The following is a 19,905-nucleotide window of genomic DNA, read 5'->3' as shown; positions in this document are numbered from 1 at the left end:
TGGAAACGTTACAAACATTCTCACAAATAAAACTATAGGCCAAGAGGACTTGACTGTCAGTTCTACCAAACATTTAAGGAAGAAATAGTACCAATTCTACAAGGATTTTCAGAAAATTGAAAATGAGGGAATACTTCCTAACTCAGTGATGGCAGCATTGCTCTGATACCAAAACCAGATCAACATTTCTTGAAAATAAAACTACAGACCAATATCCCTCATGAACATAGATGCCTATATTCTAAACAAAATTTATCAAATCAAACAAATAAAAAGGAGAATGCATCATATTTGAAAAAAATCGCTGAATGTAATTTACCATATTCATATGCTAAACATGTTATATGGTCATCACAATATATGCAGAAAAAGCATATAACAAAATTCAATGTCTCTTCCCGATAAAAGCTCTCAGCAGACTAGGCATGAAAGGGCATTTCCTCATCCTAATAAAGAGCATCTATGAAAACCGTACAGGTAGCCTCATACCTAATAGTGAAAGACTGAATGCTTTCTCCCTGAGATCAGCAACAAGACATGGACGTCCCCTCTCACAACTTCTGTTCAACACTGTTCTGGTCATTTTTAAAAAATAAAGGACATTCAGCTTGGAAAGGAAAAAGTAAAACTGTCTCTGTTAACAGATGATATGATTGTCTGTATAGCAATTCGGATAGAATGTATTATAAAAAGGCTATTAGAACTAATATGTGAATTTTGCAGGGTTGCAGGATACAAGATCAAAATATAAAACTCGGTTGCATTTCTATATACTAGCAGTGAATAATTGGAAATTGATTTAAAAACCAATGCCATTTATATACAATAGCATCAAAAACATGAAATGCTTAGGGATGTATGAGACCTATATACTGTAAACTATGAAACACTGCTGAGTGCCACAGTGATTGGAGAGATACACTGTGTTCATGGATTAGAAGACAATACTGTTAAGATACCAGTTCTCCTTAAATTGATCTATAGAGTAAGTCAGTCCCTGTCAAAATCCCAGCAGGCTTCTTTGTAGAAATTGAAAAGTTGATCTAAAATTCAGATGGGAATTCAAAGGACTTAGAATAGCCAAAACAATTTTGAAAGAGAACGAAGTTGGAGGAGTTACTACCTGACTGAAAGACTACTTTAAAGCCATAGGAATTGAGACCTTGGGATATCAGCGTAAAGACAGACAGGTAGATCAACTCAAGAACAGAGAGTCCAGGAATATGTCCACACATTTGTTGTTAGTTTATTTTCAACAAAGGTGCAGAGACAATTTGGTGGAAAAAAGATATTCTTTTCAACAAATGGTTTTGGAGTAATAGGATAATCATAGACAAAAACTAAACTTCAATCCATACCTGGCACCATATATGAAAATTAATTCAAAAGGATCATAGACCTAAATGTAAATCCTAAAACTGTAACACTTATAGCAGGAAACATAGGAGAAAGTCTTTGTGACACTGTGCTAGACCATAATTTCTTGGGTAAGATAGCTAAAGCATGATCCGTAAAAGAAAAAATTGATAAATAAGACTGTGTCAAAATTAAGTAATTTTTTTCTTTGAAAGATGCTGTTAAGAGGATGAAAAGGCAATCCACAGATTGGCAGAAAATATCTGCAAATCACATTCCTGATAAAGGACTTGTATTCAGAGTATATAAAGAACTTGCCAAACTCAATAATAAATAAGCAAATGACCCAGTGAAACAATGAGCAACAGATTTGAGGAGACATTTCACCAAAGAAAATATAAATGGATGGCAAATAAGTTCATTAAAAGATGTTCCTGTCATTATTTATTCATTAGGGAAATACAAATTAAAATAATAATGAGATGCCACTATATATCTATTAGAATGGCTGAAACTAGAAAGACTGGCCATACCATATTTTGGTGAAACGTGGATGAAATTTGAACTCTGCTGGGAGGAATATAAAATTACACAGCCGCTTTGGAAAACATCTTGGCAGTTTCTTAAAATGTTCAACATACGCTTACCATATGACCCAGCCGTTCCATGCCCACATTTACCCAAAAGAAATGAAAGCATATGTCCATGTAGAGACTCATACGTGAGTGTTTATAACAGTTTTAGTTGTAATAACCACAAATTGGGAACAACCCAGCTAGCAGTTTGCAGGTGAATGGATGCAGTCTTGTAACTGGATTCAATCTGATAAAGGGACAAGCTACTAATACATATCACAGTGTTGAAAAAATCTCAAAATAACTGTGCTCCGTGACAGAAGCCAGACAAAACCAAGCAGTACATACTACACACACCCTTTGTATAAAACTCTGGAAAGTACAGTCCTTTCTGAAGTGCAGAATCAGTGGCAGACAAGGAGTGAGGTGGGGAGTGGAAGGAGACAGTGACTGTAAAATGGTCTGAGGAAACTTCGGGGTGATGGGCATGTTCATTATCTTGATTATGGTGATGGCATCACGGGTGTATACTTATGTCACAATTTATGAAATCATCTAAGCGTGTAGTTTATTTTTTTCACTTATAACTCAATATGTTTGAAATTAATTTTCTTACTTTTTGTATATGTTGTGATTTTTTTCATTTTGCACTGACAATCAAGACTTAATTCTCAAACTGCTTCCTTAGTTTGTCCCATAAGCTTTTCCTTAGAGGATGTTTCCTTCCTGAATGTGTTAACATTTAGCTATATAGAATGTAATGTTGTTCGTTCATGGAACTCTTAGTTACTGATTCCTTAGCACTAAAACCAGCATGGTAGAAACATGACGCATGCCCCATGGAACTTAGATCTGGAGATTTATAATGATAAAATTTGTAGGCGTTTGTAAAGAATATGAGAAATGTAGGAAATGGTGGTGTTTATAGTTGCTTAAAAACATTGCAGCGTATTAGAAAGAGTGGCTTAGCCATTTTCTAGCTCTGGGACAAGGGCATGTTTCTGAACTTGAAGGCCATCTGTAAAAGAGAGGACCTGCCTTATCAGAAAGCATTCGGGGTAGAATCCTAAAGTATCCAGAACAATACCTGAGATGTTAGGTACTTAACAAATGGTAGATTGTTTTTTATAGTTTTCTCAAGTACTGTGAGATGTTTCATTGGACTAAAACTATCTTGTTTAAAGTGAATACACTTTTATCTTTTTAACACAAATGATTTAAAACGGGGCATTTCTCTATTTTCCACCGTGCCTAGACAGAGTAACATATGACAGTCATCATTCTCCAGCCCAAAAGGATAATAATTTATTATGTAAGACTTTGCATAGTACTAATTATAGTTGTACCTCACGTATCTGGAAGTAACTTACCTGGAAACCATAATGAAGATAAAATGCTGTTGAGCAAAGTAGAGGCTAAAGACCATGCATTCAAGTTTATGAACTTAACCTGGAGGACACAGCTTTGATCCAGGGCCATTGGTTCTTAGGTACAATTCTCAAGAAGTGGTGTAGAGGGAGGGGAGAGATTGTTGCTGGACACGTGTCAATTGCCAGTAGCAAAAAACAAGAGCTGAGACACCTGGCAGAAAGGGAGATAAGAGGAAAAACTAGCAAGTGAGCCTGGGGTCTCAGAAAGTATGGTACGGGAGCTACAGCACCGTGTGTTAGTAGCGTCTGGGGATGTGACTGTTACTAAAAGCAAAAAGTCATAAAGTGCTTGTTTTGTGACGGGGTGCTGATTGTCCTACAGGCATTATTTCACTTAAATCTCAACACCACTCATGGGCATGGTCCTCCGCCTTGCTTTATAGACGACGAACCTGTGGCCTAGCAAGGTTGTCACGTGGACGTGCAGATGGGGCTCCCACCCAGGTCCCTCTGAAACCCGTTTGTGTGTTTAGCCGCCATTCCATGTGCTCTTGCCTGCTGTTGAAACGATAAAACCATCGGCGGTCATTAGAACCCCTTTGAATAAAGAAAAGGGTTAAGACGTTCAGCATCTTTTTTTTTTAAAAGACTGGAAAGTAGAAAAGTGTTTTAGAACAATTTTTATTTTAAAAAGTTCAAATTAAAGTTTTTCCACTGAAAGATATAAGATTGTTTTTCAGAAAGATTTGTAAAACATTTTATTTACTACTAAGTATATTGTAAAATTTATTAAATGTATCTAGATTTTTGAATAAGAAACTATAAACTGATTTTGTTAATTACATCATTTTATCTACTGACGGCTGTTCATCTCTCTAGGTAACCTGTAAAAATGCTACATTCATTCCTTTTGTTTGTACTCCATGCTGTTCCAAAAAGGGCTTAGGGCAGTCGTGAAACATATGTTAATTTGTAACCAGTGCAGTTGGGGACTAGTTCACTTTGGTTCCGTGACTGCTCTATTGCAGTGCTCGTCTGTTGGGAGCATAAGCCCTGTGAGGGCAGAGCTTTGTGTTGTGTTCATTACTGTATCTCCAGAGCCTGGAACAGTGCCTTGTAAACGAGGGCATTGAAAGAACATTAGTTGCCTGTTTTCAAAAGCATTGATTTATAATTAGATGTAATTCATTGAATTTATACTTAGCTAATTTTTTTTTTTTAAGATTTTTTTATTTTTTCCTTTTTCTCCCCAAAGCCCCCCAGTACATAGTTGTATATTCTTCGTTGTGGGTCCTTCTAGTTGTAGCATGTGGGACGCTGCCTCAGCATGGTTTGATGAGCAGTGCCATGTCCGTGCCCAGGATTCGAACCAACGAAACACTGGGCCGCCTGCAGCGGAGCGCACAGACTTAACCACTCGGCCACGGGGCCAGCCCCTATACTTAGCTAATTTTTATCTTTGACTCTTGATTTTAGAAATTTTATAAAGATTATAGCCATCATTCTGACAATCAGTTTTAAATTTGAGTGTTTTACCTTAAAAAGTGTGAGATGTTGGGCCCAATACTATCCCAATGACATACGTAAAGTTCTTTCTCCAAATCTGTTATTATCGTTCTAGTTGCTTTTCATTGTGGTTTTATTAAAGCATGCAGAGTGTGCCAGAAAGGGAGCAGGTGATGTGAGCTTGCCTGCTTCTCTTCCTTTTTCTTTCCCACTTGGAATTGCTTACTAGAACTTTTGTGATGTAGTAGTTTTTAAAAATCTCAGGAATTAGTGCTACTACTTGCAGGCTTTGCACCCTCGGTGAGTTATATGACCAGCCTGTGCCTACTCTGTCAAGTTGAGGGATTTGCTGGAAAGAGTAAATGAGTTTGTGTAATATCTGTAAATCACTTAGAATAGTTCTTGGCACATAAAGGTTCAACAAATGCTAATTATTACTTTTAGAGTTTTTGTGAAGCTTAAATTAAATGAGATTACGCATGTAAAATGTTTAGTAGAATATCTGGTATTTATTAAGTGCTCAATAAATGCTAGTGGCTCTAATTTAAATATTCAGGTGCCAATGTGTCTAAAGAGGCTATGTCTTTGGGTCTCTGCATTTGTCATATCTTTAGTCAGTTTATTTTAGGGCATGAGGAAAAATCATTAGTTTCTATTTTGGCTTTTCCCAACAGGTTCAAGTTACAGTTATAGAAATGTTAAATAAATATGCAATTATTTTCTAATTTCTAAGTTTAGGTCATTTGTTAGACCACTCTCTTCAAGTTTATGTTTATTTTTACTAGTAAAAATTATAGCTCTTAGGCTAATCTCACAATTTAGCATAGTAATTTTCTTGGACAAGGTCTATCAACATCTAACCTGTCTTTCTTCTTTCGTTGTCCTCCTTATAGGTTTGTGGAACCTTGCTTCTCTCTTTTCCAATCTTTGTTTATTTGTATTGATGCCCTTTGCCTTTTTCTTTCTGGAATCAGAAGGTTTTGCTGGCCTGAAAAAGGTAAGTGAATCGTGTTTTGGAATTAAATATCATCCATGTTGAACTAGAACATGTAGGCTTAAACAACCATTTGATTGGAATGTAAAAAGTTTAATTAATAATAATAAAACATATTAATAATGTGAACAATAATATTAATAATACTGCATATTGAATTATGTTGTGTGCCCATAGGGAGGAAGTCATCTTTCAGCCTTTGAATGTTTTTATAGTATGTTCAGAGTTGGAGTATTCTTTTGTGGAGTGAATAAACCTGATATGATAACTATTATTCCTTTCTTAGGCTATTTCATTTAGTTTAAAGCATGACATGAAATTCTAAAAATCTTAAAATATATCTTGATGTAAAAGTTATTTCACATCAGTATTTTCAGGAGAGTAGCATGTCATAAAATCAAACATGCTCCGTTAGATAGTCAAAGTCCCAAAATACTGCGACTCACGATCCTAGGCGAGTGTGAGAGGGTTAGAAGTGGGCACAATGAGAGACTTTAATTCAGACTTTATAAGTGGTAACAACTTCATTTATCCTTGAATATAATATTTTAAAGTGAAAGGAACAGCATTTCTATTTAGAGCTTTGCTGTAAAATTTTGGAATCTAATGCAAAGATTTAAGTAGTTCATGCTTTTTGGGTGACTTTTAAACTTGACAAAATGAGTTCTAATGTTACGGTTTATGGACACATTGCGTCTTTTAAATTTTTAGTTATATTCATATTGTGATATATGGAGTGAAAGTGTACCTACATATTATTGAGTAATATTATAATGCCAATTAAGTAAATTTGGCATAAGAAGTTGTAAACTGTGTGTGAATTATTATTATTATTGGTTTTTAAAACTTCATATAACTTTTTGTGGGTTCTTAGGAATGAAATTGTTTAGTCTAACATTTTGACAGCTCTTCTGATTTTAAACCTTAAGTATAGTACGTTTTAGCCCTATACATTGAAGGATGCCATGAAAGAACACTGAGAGGTGATAGCTAAGGTGTTGTTTCAGTGGATTCACCTTTCTGTTTTCTAGATATTATTCCATACTTGAACAGTCTGTAGCTGAAAACTAGCAGTTGATTTCGTATTTGTAAGTGTACCAAGAAGAGAATGGACAGATGCGTCTGGCAGTCAAAGCTGACATTGAGAAAACTGGCATATATATAGGAATTCTTTTTTATCATGATGTTTTAAAATTATTTAAGTCATGTATGTAATGTAAAATAATTATATAGTTTCAATTTTGAAAGATCTTTGAGTTTTCATAATTTCTTGAAGAAATCATAGGAAGTTTTATTGCTGAAAGGGATTTAGTTCAAACCCTTTTTTTGTAAGGAGAAAACTGAGGTCCAAAGATATTAAATGTTATTAAGTTGTCTAAAAACCACGTAAGCACAATTGCAGAACTAGTAGTACTGAAACCCAGGAGTTGTTTCTACCCTTCCCAAAGTGCGTGTTCCTCCCACGCCAGCCTATGGAGAGCACTGTTAAAGCCAACCAGGTGGATGAGACGGCCAAGGACAAAAGGGATGGAGAAGAAGAGAGGACCGTGGAATGCTGTGGAGCAAAGGAGCAAGAAAGAATTTTGAGTAGATGCTGTCAGATAGCGTGAGAACAAAAGGAGAATGATCTCTCCCGAAGCCAAAAGACAGTTTCTAGGAGAATGGAATGTAAACTATTATATTTAAAAGAGACTTGAAAGAAAGAACATCAAGATCGTTAGAGACACTTGAGAAAGCAATTTCTCTAGAATTTTGGAGGCTTTTGGTGGATAGTCATTCATTTGACAGTTTTACTAAGCACTTACTAAGTAATAATCATTATGCTGCTATAGGAGCTTGCTGGGAACAGAAATGAAAAGACATGGCTCCTGCCTTCAAAGGATGGACAGAAGGAGAAATCAGAGATGCAAGCAAATAGCATGCAGTGTGATGAACTTTTATACAACAAGCTGCTATGGGAAGCACTGTAGGAGTGGCTGTCTTGATTGCCTCAGAATTCTGGAAGGCTTCATAGGAGGAGTCAGCCTGCATTTGAAGGCTGAGCGGGCGTTGCTAGTGTGTGGCATGCCAGGCCTGAGTAAAGGCATGCGTTCTGATGGAATTGGGGGAATGGCTGAAACTTAGCTGTAGAATGGAGAATGGTGAGGTCAGGGTGCACGGGAAGCTTGTTGGGGTCAACTCCTGGAGGCCTTGAGTCCTGCCAGGTAGTTTGGATTTTACGCTATAGACAATAGGGAGTTGGTAAAGGACTTTTGAAGAGGATTTTTGCATCTACTGTTTTATTTACGTATATTTAGAGATAAATACACATCTGATTTTCACTGTATGTCACTAAGGAAAGAAGTACATGCACCACACAATGTGAAATGCTGTTTTTTGTAGTGATATCACCATACTGAATCAGTCATGTACCTGGCTCTGTTAAATAGTGTTCAACATATTTCACTAAAGTTTCCATGTTGATGTTTGCTTTAAATGTGCAAAGTTCTCCCCTCTTCCATCTCTGCCTCATGTGTAATCTTAACTAAGTGCAAAAACAACTGGTAAAGCTCAATATTAAATATATTTTCATAGTTGGTATTATAGGTGTATCTACTTAGGTTATGCTTTTTATAAAAATCTAGTTATTAAATAGATTATTTTTAAAAGCAGTGTGCAATATGGACGAATCCCTTACCTCCAAAGTAATTTCCTCCCTAACCAGTTAGAAAAGGGACTTGGCTATATCTGTTGGAGCAGAATTAGCAACCGTCTCTAGATTAAAAACAAATGACACAAAAACCCAGTGACACGTCACTGCTCTCCTGTTGCCCCTTGTAGACTAAGGTCAAAGGGAGAATCAGCTTGGGGAGGGATACGAGAAGGTAATTAAAGATATTTTGCACCTACAATTGTACAGCAATTCTTCCCCCTAAATTTATTACTTCTGGTCTCTCTGTACATGATTAAAAGAATATTCTTTTCTAAGCACATCTTTGACTATATTAGTTACCTCAAAATCCCTCAGGCCACCAGCTACATTTTATGATCTCAGGGGGGACTCATGTGTTGAGGGATTGTAGGATATAATCAACATGACCAATTAATTCTCAAACACAGCAAAGGATTTAAGAAGAGGGCAAGAAGGCAGAGCTCAAGATGGTTACCATTTATTTGACTTGAGTTAGCTGGAGAATCAATGGGAGTTGTAGAAATCCATATAAGGAATTTAGTCTTTAATAAAACTGTTAAAGGAAGGAGTGGGGTGGGGTTGTAGCTTGGAGGTAGAATAATTCTCCTATTAGTGTGCTCAGGGGAGGGGGCCTAAGGAGAAAGATTGAGGGTACTAAGGGGAGAAAGTTTGTCTTTAAAGTCAGACTGCCTGGGCTCGTTACTTCATGGAAACCTCAGGTGTTATTTCTGTAAAATGGATATAATAATGATAGTTGCCTTACTGTATTATTCAGAGGATTAAATGAGAGGAGATTATTCATGTAGAGTGCATAGCCCAGGATTTATCTCAGTAAACGTTAGCTATTATTGCCATAATCTTAGAGCTTAATGCATTTGACTAATAAGTATTCTAGAAAATATCAGTGTTATATGAAATCATCAGAAAGCAACTGAATACAGTATAATTAGCTCTTGATTATTCAAATATTATTATCCTAGGCAATTTTAAGATTCCAAACTATTTTTCCCATTTTGAAATGGCATGAACTGAAGCAAAATCAAACCTACTTGAAGATTAGGTATGTTCTAGAGCCTATTAGGAATGTGTGGCACACACACTTTAAAATTAGGGTAATCATGGCGTGTTATTTTAAAATATTCATATTTTTCAGTTTTAAAATCAAATACATGAAAGTTTCAAGAGTTATTAGCTTTGTATAGTTAAGGCTAAATGTGTAAAGTATATGTTTGAGCCTTTTAATATTATGCCTTTCTGTTACCTGTCTTGGTATTTACTTGTGCAGATCCTAAATAATGTGTGTTCAGACCTCTTTTTCTTTACACAGAGCAGTAGATTGTATCATAGTCATTAACTGTTGCTCTGTTGAAGTGAATGTGTCACTGACCACAATCACAGCTGGCGAGCGAGTTATATATTTGTGTATATCCCTTTAAAGCTCTTTGCTTATTGGTTACATTTGACACATCTAATCCCAGGGCAATATTGACGAGATCTTAGAAAACTCTTCTAATTGGTAGATTCTGCACAATAATTTGAGTAGTAACAAACTTGTAATATGGTTAAGTTAAATTTCCTTTTTTTTCCTTTGGCCACCCTCCTGGTGCTATTTTACTGTGTCTAAGTCTGGTAGAGTCCCTAAGTGGCATATGGCCCCACCATACTCCCATTGATTCCCCTGGGCAATCGATTTTAAAACAGCCCCTTGCATATTGTGCCGAGATGCGGAAATTGGCCACTAGCCACAGGCGGATGCAGAGCTTGAATTGAAAATCAAATTAAGCAGAATTCTCTGCTTAGTTTTTAATTAAACCACTATGTTAATTCAAACAGGACATTTTAGGCCTGGGGGATTGACCATGTCCTTTTAAGGGCCTTAAATAGCCTTTCTTCTCTCTCCTTACCATGTGTATGTTTCTTTTTTATTAGGACCATCTCCTCACTATTTCCATTCTTTGTAATTCTCAAGGTAGGAGAATGTAAATGGTTTTGATAAAGCAAATTTTTTTTAGTAAGAAGGTAACTTTTATTTTGGGACTCTAATTTACTGTTAGCAGTTAAATGTTTATCGAATTTAGATTATTTCACTGTCACCTATGTATATTATATCGAGCATTATATATGTTTATGTGTGTTTGAACCTGAACCCATGCTTACATCTTAAGGTTTCAACTCTGATAAAAAGGTTGTGTCTGCTGGGTTTGTTTTGTTTCATTTCGTGGTGGAGATGGTTTCTCCACAGTTTTTATCTCAGTGACTCAATTGTATACCAGCATATGAGGTTCTTGGGGCTGACAGCCCTGCGGTTCCTGTCATAGCGCACGCAGATCAGCGGTGGGCATTTCTCTCCCCAGCCTGCCTCTGAGAGACCTCTGAATTATTTGGGATGATGTCAGAAGATGTTTTCTGATTGCATAATAAACTCTGAACGTCTAACCTCTGGCCAGGGTTTAAATGGGAGTTAGGAATGTGTTTGTTTCATATTATATTTTAACATCTTACTTTGAATTAACATATTATGAAGAAAAAATTCAACAAGTTAATGAAAGTGAAAAGAATCTCATCAGTAACAGATTAATTCATAAACCAAAGATGTTTCTGGGAGTAATTATATTCTGCCTCACCTTAATGCCTATCTTTGATTTGAAGTCATGCATAAAGTTTAACATAAGTGACAGCAACATCCTGACCAATTACTCAAACCATCCAGACATCCCCAAATGTCCAGAACATAGCACACGGTCTGTAGGATTAAGAGGTTAACTCCTATAACTTCAAACGAAGTGCTTGATAATAAAAGCAAAAAGTACAAAATTTGAGGTAACTTCCTTTCTTAATTAATTAGACTGACCAGGTGGAAGCGAAGCGCTCGGTGCCGGTGCTTGGAGGCCTATAAAGCTGAGCGCCGTGACGGCACAATAGAGGAGGAACAGAGATTGCTTTAATATGTCTCTATCCTGTGTCACAGTTTGAAATTGTCCTGGTTTATGTCCCTTTTGGCAAACTTACATAAAAGTGACCTTGTACTGTATTTTATGACCAGATGACTTTTCCCCCCAGTGGCTAATTTGTATCAGGCCTCCATCTTAAAGAGACACAGAAATAAGTAGGAAGTCCAGCTCGGTCTCAGTGAGCTTTCATTGCATTCTTTCATTATTTTTGCTCGTTTTTGCCACTGATCATCCATAAATTGTTGGAAATGAGTGATTAAGGAAGTGCTGCTTAGTGTTAGTGGCACATGCGCATATTTGGCATGTTTTTTGTGGGTGAGAGGAAATCACGTACAAAAAGGAAAACTCCTGCTGGGACCCTTTCAAGGAAATTTACCTTGGGTCGCGTTTTGATCTTGCTGTTTATAGCAGAAAATGGAGTCATATCTCACTAACTATTGTTATGTGTTAATTTGATTTTCCCAACACCTTCCAGAAAAAAAAATCATTCAGTAATTTCTTAATAGAATTCCTCTACCCTCCCCCAATCAGGAGCACTCGTTTTTCTGTGGAAACAACATGGATAAGAATGGTTATTTTCAAAACATTCAATTCTGGTAGTGTTGTTATACTCAAGGTTTCTTTTTGGAATTGTTACTCTACTGTAAAAGGCGTGGTTATAACAATGTAAAGTGAGCATTTCAGACATAGGATCTCAGAGAAAGACGTATAAAAGTATTATTTTGAGGAAAAGAGTACATTTATTTCATTTAAAAATTAAATTTATAAAGATTTTGAATTACCAATCATTTAGTTAATGAAGTGACATTAATTTTGTCATTCTTCTTAGTACAGTTGCATATTGGAGGGAACTACATTATTTAACTTGAGTAGCAGTATCTGTTATTGTCCAGTAGCTGCTGTGTTTTTAAAACACTCAGTCCCTTTATATTTTGTGATGGTGTGATACTCTGAATTGGACCATTATATAGCACTTTTGTCTTTCTCTCCATTTTTCAAATAATGAGAGCTTTCTACTCTAAGGCTAGAGTGTCTCTTTATTTGCATGTTAGTGTAGAGCAGAATGGTGAGCTTTGGCCTTCCGAAGACCTGGACTTAGATGCTGACTCTTCTCCTTCCTCACCTGGGACTCCAGACACGTTTCCTGGTGTTCCCGTCTGTAAAGTGGGCTGGCAGTATATACCTTATCCGGTTGCTGAGGGCTGGGTTACCTCATCTAATTTGTTTGTAAAGTAGCAAAAACAAAGCAGCAGTTATTATTAGGTGCTTAAATGTATCAACTATGTGAAAGTTGGTAATGAAACATGAGGACGATGTGTGTAGAGTTACTTTTTATATATGATACCAAAATGATGTAAGAAATTATAGTGGCATCAACATATTTGGCTTTATTTACTTTTTGAAATAGAAGTTGTTTTATCTTACAGTAGTATAGGTTGTAAAAAAATATATATATGTTTAATCGATAACTAAACTTCAAGCTTTGATGATTAAATTATTAATTGCTGTCTCATAACTCAGGGCTCTTTGTTAAATGAGGACAAGTTTTGGTAAGGAGGAAATAAAAAATCACCAGGTTCAAATTTTAAAGTACTTATACTTTTACAGGACCTAATACTTCTAATGTTCATGAAACAATTTTATAGAAATAATCATTGTCAAATAGAGTCTTTTTTCCAAAACTCTTTTTGGGGGAATTGAAAACTACCCACTCTTGGTTGGAATGAACTTTATTAAAAAGTAAAACTAAATGTCAGATTTGATGCTGATGGAGAGCATCTTACATAAGATGGTAGAAACCCGCAGGCATGGAGGACGAGAGCTCATCCAAGAGGCTTGAGTTTTGACTGTTAAAAATCTTGTATTTATTTAAAGGCATTTAAATTCGTATTTATTTGTCTATAAAATCATTTATTCAGCATATCACAGTGTTAATCTTCTGATCTCTATGAAATGTTTGCCAATATGTAGCTGACACTTGGTATATTACTCTACAACCCATTTATTTGGCTCATTTGTACCAGAAATAAAAGTTGCATATTCAGACACATCAAAGGCAATAGGATTGTTTGATACTTTTGACATTAGGTAATATTTTGGGTTACAGTATATCTACTTTTCTTTAAGACTTAGGTCATTAACAGTTATACTAGTTAAGAATGTATTGATTTGCATACTTTCTGTTAAGGAAAGGAAATTCTCATCTAGAAAGACACTTTCTTACTGTTCTAGAGTGACTGAATTTCAAAGCAGCTGAATTGTTAAAAAAATATAAAAATTATGTTCTTTTAGTGATTAAAAATAAGATTAGCAGGCAAAAACTGAAAAAATAAGGATACATCAAAGAAAAAGTTAGAATTATACTGAAATGATCAGTTTTAAGGAAACATTTCCTGTATCTTTCTTGAAACAGAAAGAAGAAATTTTAAGTTGTTTTATACTGATGGGTTTAAATATTTTTATACTTTAATATTTTAGTTGGGATTACTTGATATTTAATATTTTTCTTCACATTAGTGAGTATTAATTTTTATAAGCAGTCAATTTTTAAAACAGACTTGTGAAGGGGTTAAACTTTATTTTAGACTTTTTGAGGTATCAGAAAGATCTGATCTCTTAATGATTTTTGTTTCCTTCTTAAATGCCTATAATTAAATTGCATTTCTGATCTATTTATTTAGAAGAGATTTGATGAAGTAACTTATGTTGTGCTGAGACCTTATTGTATTGGATAACTTAAAGGTACTTAGACTCAGTATTCTGAATAAGACCTCTCTTTCTGTCGCTACCTTAGTTCAGGCTGCCTCACTTCTTACTTGGAGTATTTAAGCCACTGTCCATCTGTTTTCTGCTTCCAGCGTCACTCCCATGCAAAGTAACCTCTATGCTGCCTCCTAGCCTTATGCTCTTAATACTGCTGTTGTTTATGTAACTCACTTCCAGAAAATGTTGTGATAGCTTCTGACTGCCAACAAAATGAAGTCTAAAATTCGTAACACCACGTATAAAACCCTCTGGAAATTTGTCTTCGGTCTGTCTTTTAGGCCACATTTTTCAAGAGGCTCTCCTGTTTACTGTAAGCTGCATCCCCACTGAGCTCCTCACCTGAGCCAGAACATGCTGGCTTCTTTCACAGCCCCATGTCTTCACATGGTATTCCTTGGCCAGGAAGCCCTCTCCTCACTTCCCTGTCTGGTGAAATCTTTCCTCAAGTGCTGCCTCTTGGGTGGGCCTACCGTCCTTCCAGGGGGCCTTCTGGAGGGGCGACCTGCTTCCTCCTCCCGCAGTGGTGATCACAGTTATATTGTGATTATTTCTTGATGTGTCTTTTTCTCCTTTTTCCCTTGGTGTTCCCAAACATGTATACTTAGTATGCTGTGGACAGATGTCTTGAACAGGGAAAATGAAGCATGAAAGCTAAGAAGGTCTTAGGTCCCCTTGATTTGTCAAGGGGCGGGGTGGTTCGGAAAGTGCTTCAGTACAGCCCTTTCTAGAGGAAGCTGGTCATGGGTTCCTACACTGGTTATCTTTCAGGCTGTGATATTTTTAGAACCTCCTTAGAACCTCAGTGCAAATGAAGACAGAGACACTGCTTTATTTTGGGACAGCTTAGGCTATTGGTCCAGAGCCTTCAGGTTATGTTATAGTGAAGCTTATCACAAATGAAATGAGTCTTTACAGTATCCTGACCCTCCTTAGCTTTGTTTACAAAACCAGACCTCCCCACCCCTACCCTGATTCTCCAGCTAGCTGTTTAATTCTGGGATTTGGTGTGCCAGGAATGAGCCCCACAGACACTGCTGTGCTTGCCCTTGGGTGGGTCTGGTAGCACCAGGGCACCTGCTGGGTTGGAGCTAACCTGACTGCAGCCTCCTTGGCAGGACTTTGACCAGCTCCCCAGATCTGACCATCTTCCTCTTCCAGGCCATTCCCCTCAAGGGCCGCTTGTCCAGCAAGTGAATTTTCTCCTGACTGTAGTGCTCCCTTCCCACCTTCCTTTCCTCTTCGTGAATCTCTAAACTGAGGTCTAGCATGCCTTCTGAGCTGGATTCCTCTAAGCCAGAAGGATGGCTGATGGTGTTTAGTTGTGACATAAGTTGGGGAAAAGTTAAAGGAAACTTTGAAAGTAGTGTTAATATTGTTAACCTAATATCTTATATGCTAGATCTAATTCTTACATAGAATAGGAGCTAGCATCTTTTTTCCCTGCCAGCCAGTTATTACTAAAGACTCATATTTGTTTATTATTTTGTTTTAAACTATTTTCACGTATTTTATTTCATTTGCTCTATTAAATATCTGAGAGGTAACAGAGGCGAGTTTTAGTGCACATATTTTATAGAAAATGTCTTTAAGCCTCAGTTTTCTTATGAAACTTCCAGGCTACATAGTCAGTGGCAGAGTTGGTACTAGAATCCAAAGAGTGTTTTTTGCCCTGTGCTAGTATTTATGAACCAGATAGTTCTCAAACCTTCTGGAGATTACAGAAGGCTTCTTGCAGTTCAATTCTATAAAGATACTTCACACTATTTCTGTTTTTAAAAAATCAATAACTCTGTATATTTTTCCTTTAAAGCAAAACATGCTGAGAGCTGTGAATGTGTATTTGGTGAGTTTGCCAGGTTTTAGTAGAGATCAGGGAGCATGCTTATGGTTCCAGTACTTGACTGATCACTCAGCTGAGCCCCACAAGCCACAGTAGTGGTTTTGAGCATTATATGTTTTCTGTTTTTAAAAATTCCTAGTCATATGTTATTTAACTAATGCCATAAGGGATGATTGTGTAAATACTGTAAACATAAGGGGACTAAAGTTGTAAATTCAAGGTGCTGAAGAGCGTCCATGATGACACAAGTCACGATGCTGCAGACCCACAAGTGAACCCTCCCCATGGCTCGGTCCTGTGTTTGGCTTATCAAAACTTGTATATAGCACATCAAGATGGCCGTAGAACTTCAAAATTAATGCTAACCAGAGAAAATTGAGTAATAATTATATCCAGTTTAGTTTTTTTAGTTATTAAAAATAGACAACTTGGGCCTAGAATGTTATTTATTGAAAAATATTTGCAAATAACTGGCTGAAATCTTCTCTTCGATTTGTAGAAATAAAATATGAAAATTATTAAAAAATCAGTTTTTTAAAATTTCAAGATGTTAGAGTTTCAAAAATATTTGAAGTTGTAATAGAGAAATTTTGGTCTTTGTATTTTATACATCAGGCTTTGTTTGGGTCTGATTATGTGATGTTTGATGTCCATTCATGAGTTTTCTTACACAATTAAAGGAAATTAAATAGCATGTGTCCTTGTTAAATAGGACCAAATCAAAAATTTAACCGTATAACCAACATCCTGTATTATTAAATGCATAGGTAAGTTCTCAAGAAAGCAAGAAGTGTCTTAGGACCAAAACCGAACAGGCACAACAAAACTAGAATGGTAAGTAAATAAGTGATGCCCTGGCTACCCTGGTCAGGGCAGGGAGCTGGTTACAGGTGACACAGGACCATAGGTACGTGGAGCCTAGGAGCTGGAGCCGAGGCCCTGCTGAAAGCCCCCCGCGAAAGGGCACGCTTCTTTTAACACACACACACTGTCCTTGCCCACTGCTAGAGGAAGACTGTCAGCCTTGGCTCTGGGCAGAAGAAGAGTTCATCCTGAGGACTCATCCACAGGCCTTGGCCTCCCTCTCCCGGCAGCTGGGCTCCAATATTTGCTACCAGTGCTTTTGGGAAACCCAAATCAAGAAAAAAGTTCTCTCAAAGTATTATGTATCATTTCATCATTTTAACCTACTCTATAATACTTTTAAGTAAATTTTACTTAAAAGTTGTTTATATAGGCCCACCCAGTGGTGTCGTGGTTGGTTTCGTGCACTCTGCTTTGGCAATCCCATGTTTCGTGAGTTCAGATCTCTGGGGCAGACCTGCACACCACTCATCCAGCCATGCTGTGGCAGCGTCCTCCATACGAAATAGAGGAAGACTGGCGACAGTAGCTCAGGGCGAGTCTTCCTCAAACACACACACAAAAGCTTTATATAAATATGTAATTAAGGTTGGCTTTAGAAAATTGATTTAATATAATTTAAGATGGATAATACATATAAATTTTTGACCTAGTCATATTTAACTATGACGTGTTGTTTAGTTTCCTTTAAATTAATTGTGTGAGAAAACTCAGGACTTATCAGCAAATGTTATATAAGCTGACCTAAGCAAAACCTGATTTCATTTTTTTTTTATTGAGTTAATGATAGGTTACAATCTTGTGAAATTTCAGTTGTACATTAATGTTTGTCATTTGTGTTGTAGGTGCACCACTTCACCCTTTGTGCCCACCCCCGACTCCACCTTTCCCCTGGTATCCACTAATCTGTTCTCTTTGTCCACATTTTTAAAGTCCTCATATGAGTGGAGTCATACAGAGATTATTCTTCTCTAACTGACTTATTTCACTTAACATAATTCTCTCAAGGTCCATCCATGTTATTGCAAATGGAATGATTTTGTTCTGTTTTACAGCTGAGTAGTATTCCATTGTATATATATATACCACATCTTCTTTATCCATTCATCTGTTGATGGGCACTTAGGTTGCTTCCACGTCTTGGCTATTGTAAATAATGCTGCAATGAACATTGGGGTGCATAGGACTTTTGGAATTGTTGACTTCAAGCTCTTTGGATAGATACCCAGTAGTGGAATAGCTGGATCGTATGGTACTTCTATTTTTAATGTTTTGAGTAATCTCCATACTGTTTTCCATAGTGGCTGCACCAGTTTGCATTCCCACCAGCAGTGTATGAGGGTTCCTTTTTCTCCACAACCTCTCCAACATTTGTTACCATTAGTTTTAGATATTTTTGTCATTCTAATGGGTATAAGGTGATATCTTAGTGTAGTTTTGATTTGCATTTCCCTGATGATCAGCGATGATGAACATCTTTTCATGTGCCTATTGGCCATCCATATATCTTCTTTGGAGAAATGTCTGTTCATGTCTCCAGCCCATTTTTTGCTCGGGTTGTTTGATTTTTTGTTGTTGGGTTGTGTGAGTTCTTTATATACTATGGATATTAAGCCTTTGTCAGATATATGACTTGCAAATATTTTTTCCCAGTTAGTGGGTCGTTATTTTGTTTCAATCCTGTTTTCATTTGCCTTGAAGAAGCTCTTAGTCTGATGAAGTCCCATTTGTTTATTCTTTCTATTGTTTCCCTTCTCTGAGAAGACATGGTGTCCAAAAAGATCCTTTTAATACTGATGTCAAAGAGTGTACTGCCTACATTTTCTTCTAGAAGCCTTATGGTTTCAGGTCTCACCTTTAGGTCTTTGATCCATTTTGAGTTCATTTTGGTGAATGGTGAAAAAGAATGGTCAATTTTCATTCTTTTACATATGGCTTTCCAGATTTCCCAGCACCATTTGTTGAAAAGACTTTCTTTTCTCCATTGTATGCCCTCAGCTCCTTTGTCGAAGATAAGCTGTCCATAGACGTGTGGTAAACCTGATTTCATTTTATACTAACTTTTCTACCTTTTGAATTTATACTCTTTCTTAGTAATTTGAAATTGGTTTAGTTCTTAAAGAGTTATCATCCTTTTAAAAAACCCAAGGATGAATAGCATCCTTATGTGGGGTGCTACTACAGCATGGCCAGGTGAGCAGTGCCAGGTCCATGGCTGGGATCCGAACCTGTGAACCCCGGGCCGCCAAAGTGGAGCATGCAGACTTAACCAAACTACACCCCCGGGTTGGCCCCTAGACTTTTTGACTGGAAGCTTGTTAGCACCTGGAATCACCGCTCTTTTCTTACTCTTCTTATTTTCTTTTAGTCTATAATTTCTCCTGGACATTTCTCCATAGATTTGATCTTATCCACTTCCTATCTCTTGGGGATTTCTCAACATTGCTGGTCTGCTGTAGCCCTCTTGTCTTCTAGCATAATTAATTCATCCAGATGATTCCTATTGACCACTTACTGTACGCTAGGTGCTATTGCAGATTCTAAGGACAGTGCAGATTGATAGATTGATTCTTTATTATATATTTTTTTTCTGTCTTCTATGGTAAAAAAAGAAAACATTTAATCCATCATTCTTGAACCAATGTCCCTGACTCCTTTTTCTCTCTACCTGTCAACTTTACTGGCTCTTTATCTGGAACATAGTAGTAATTCATTTATTTGTTAATTTGGGGGCATTCTTTGGCCTTTTTTTCCAGCTCTGGGAGGCTTTCCCTGCTTCAGTTGGCCCCGATTTCGTTGACAAATATGGGGCCCAGTCTTTTATTTTGGCCATTCCTCTTTAGCTTTGAAGCTCTTTTGGCCTCTCTTGGCCTTAATGTTGTTTAAAGAAGATCTTTTCCAATCTAGTGTTCAGAAACTCTTTCTCGAGATTCCAAGATGATTTCTGCAAATGCACAAGTCCTTCCTGAGTGTGCCTGTATTCCAGGGTCCTTACTGTTTAATTTTCTGATG

At 36.8% G+C, this 19,905-nt stretch overlaps 1 protein-coding gene across 15 annotated transcripts in view; it reads left to right on the top strand.

Annotated features, from left to right (window-relative positions):
• LMBR1 (limb development membrane protein 1) overlaps positions 1–19,905 on the top strand; it is a 173,386-nt gene that overhangs the window by 65,174 nt on the left and 88,307 nt on the right. For 11 of the 15 annotated variants that reach the window (XM_070516867.1, XM_044765659.2, XM_044765655.2 and 8 more), the window contains one exon: positions 5,701–5,804. The exons of the other annotated variants lie outside the window; for them this stretch is intronic. In XM_070516867.1, the coding sequence (XP_070372968.1) occupies positions 5,701–5,804 (104 nt within the window). The remainder of the gene's footprint in view (positions 1–5,700; positions 5,805–19,905) is intronic. 15 annotated transcript variants of the gene reach the window in all.

Source organism: Equus asinus, chromosome 1 (assembly GCF_041296235.1).
Source record: "Equus asinus isolate D_3611 breed Donkey chromosome 1, EquAss-T2T_v2, whole genome shotgun sequence".
Classification (NCBI taxonomy): domain Eukaryota; kingdom Metazoa; phylum Chordata; class Mammalia; order Perissodactyla; family Equidae; genus Equus; species Equus asinus.
The sequence above is the reverse complement of the archived record's forward strand: the minus strand, read 5'-3'. Positions and strand labels throughout refer to the sequence as shown.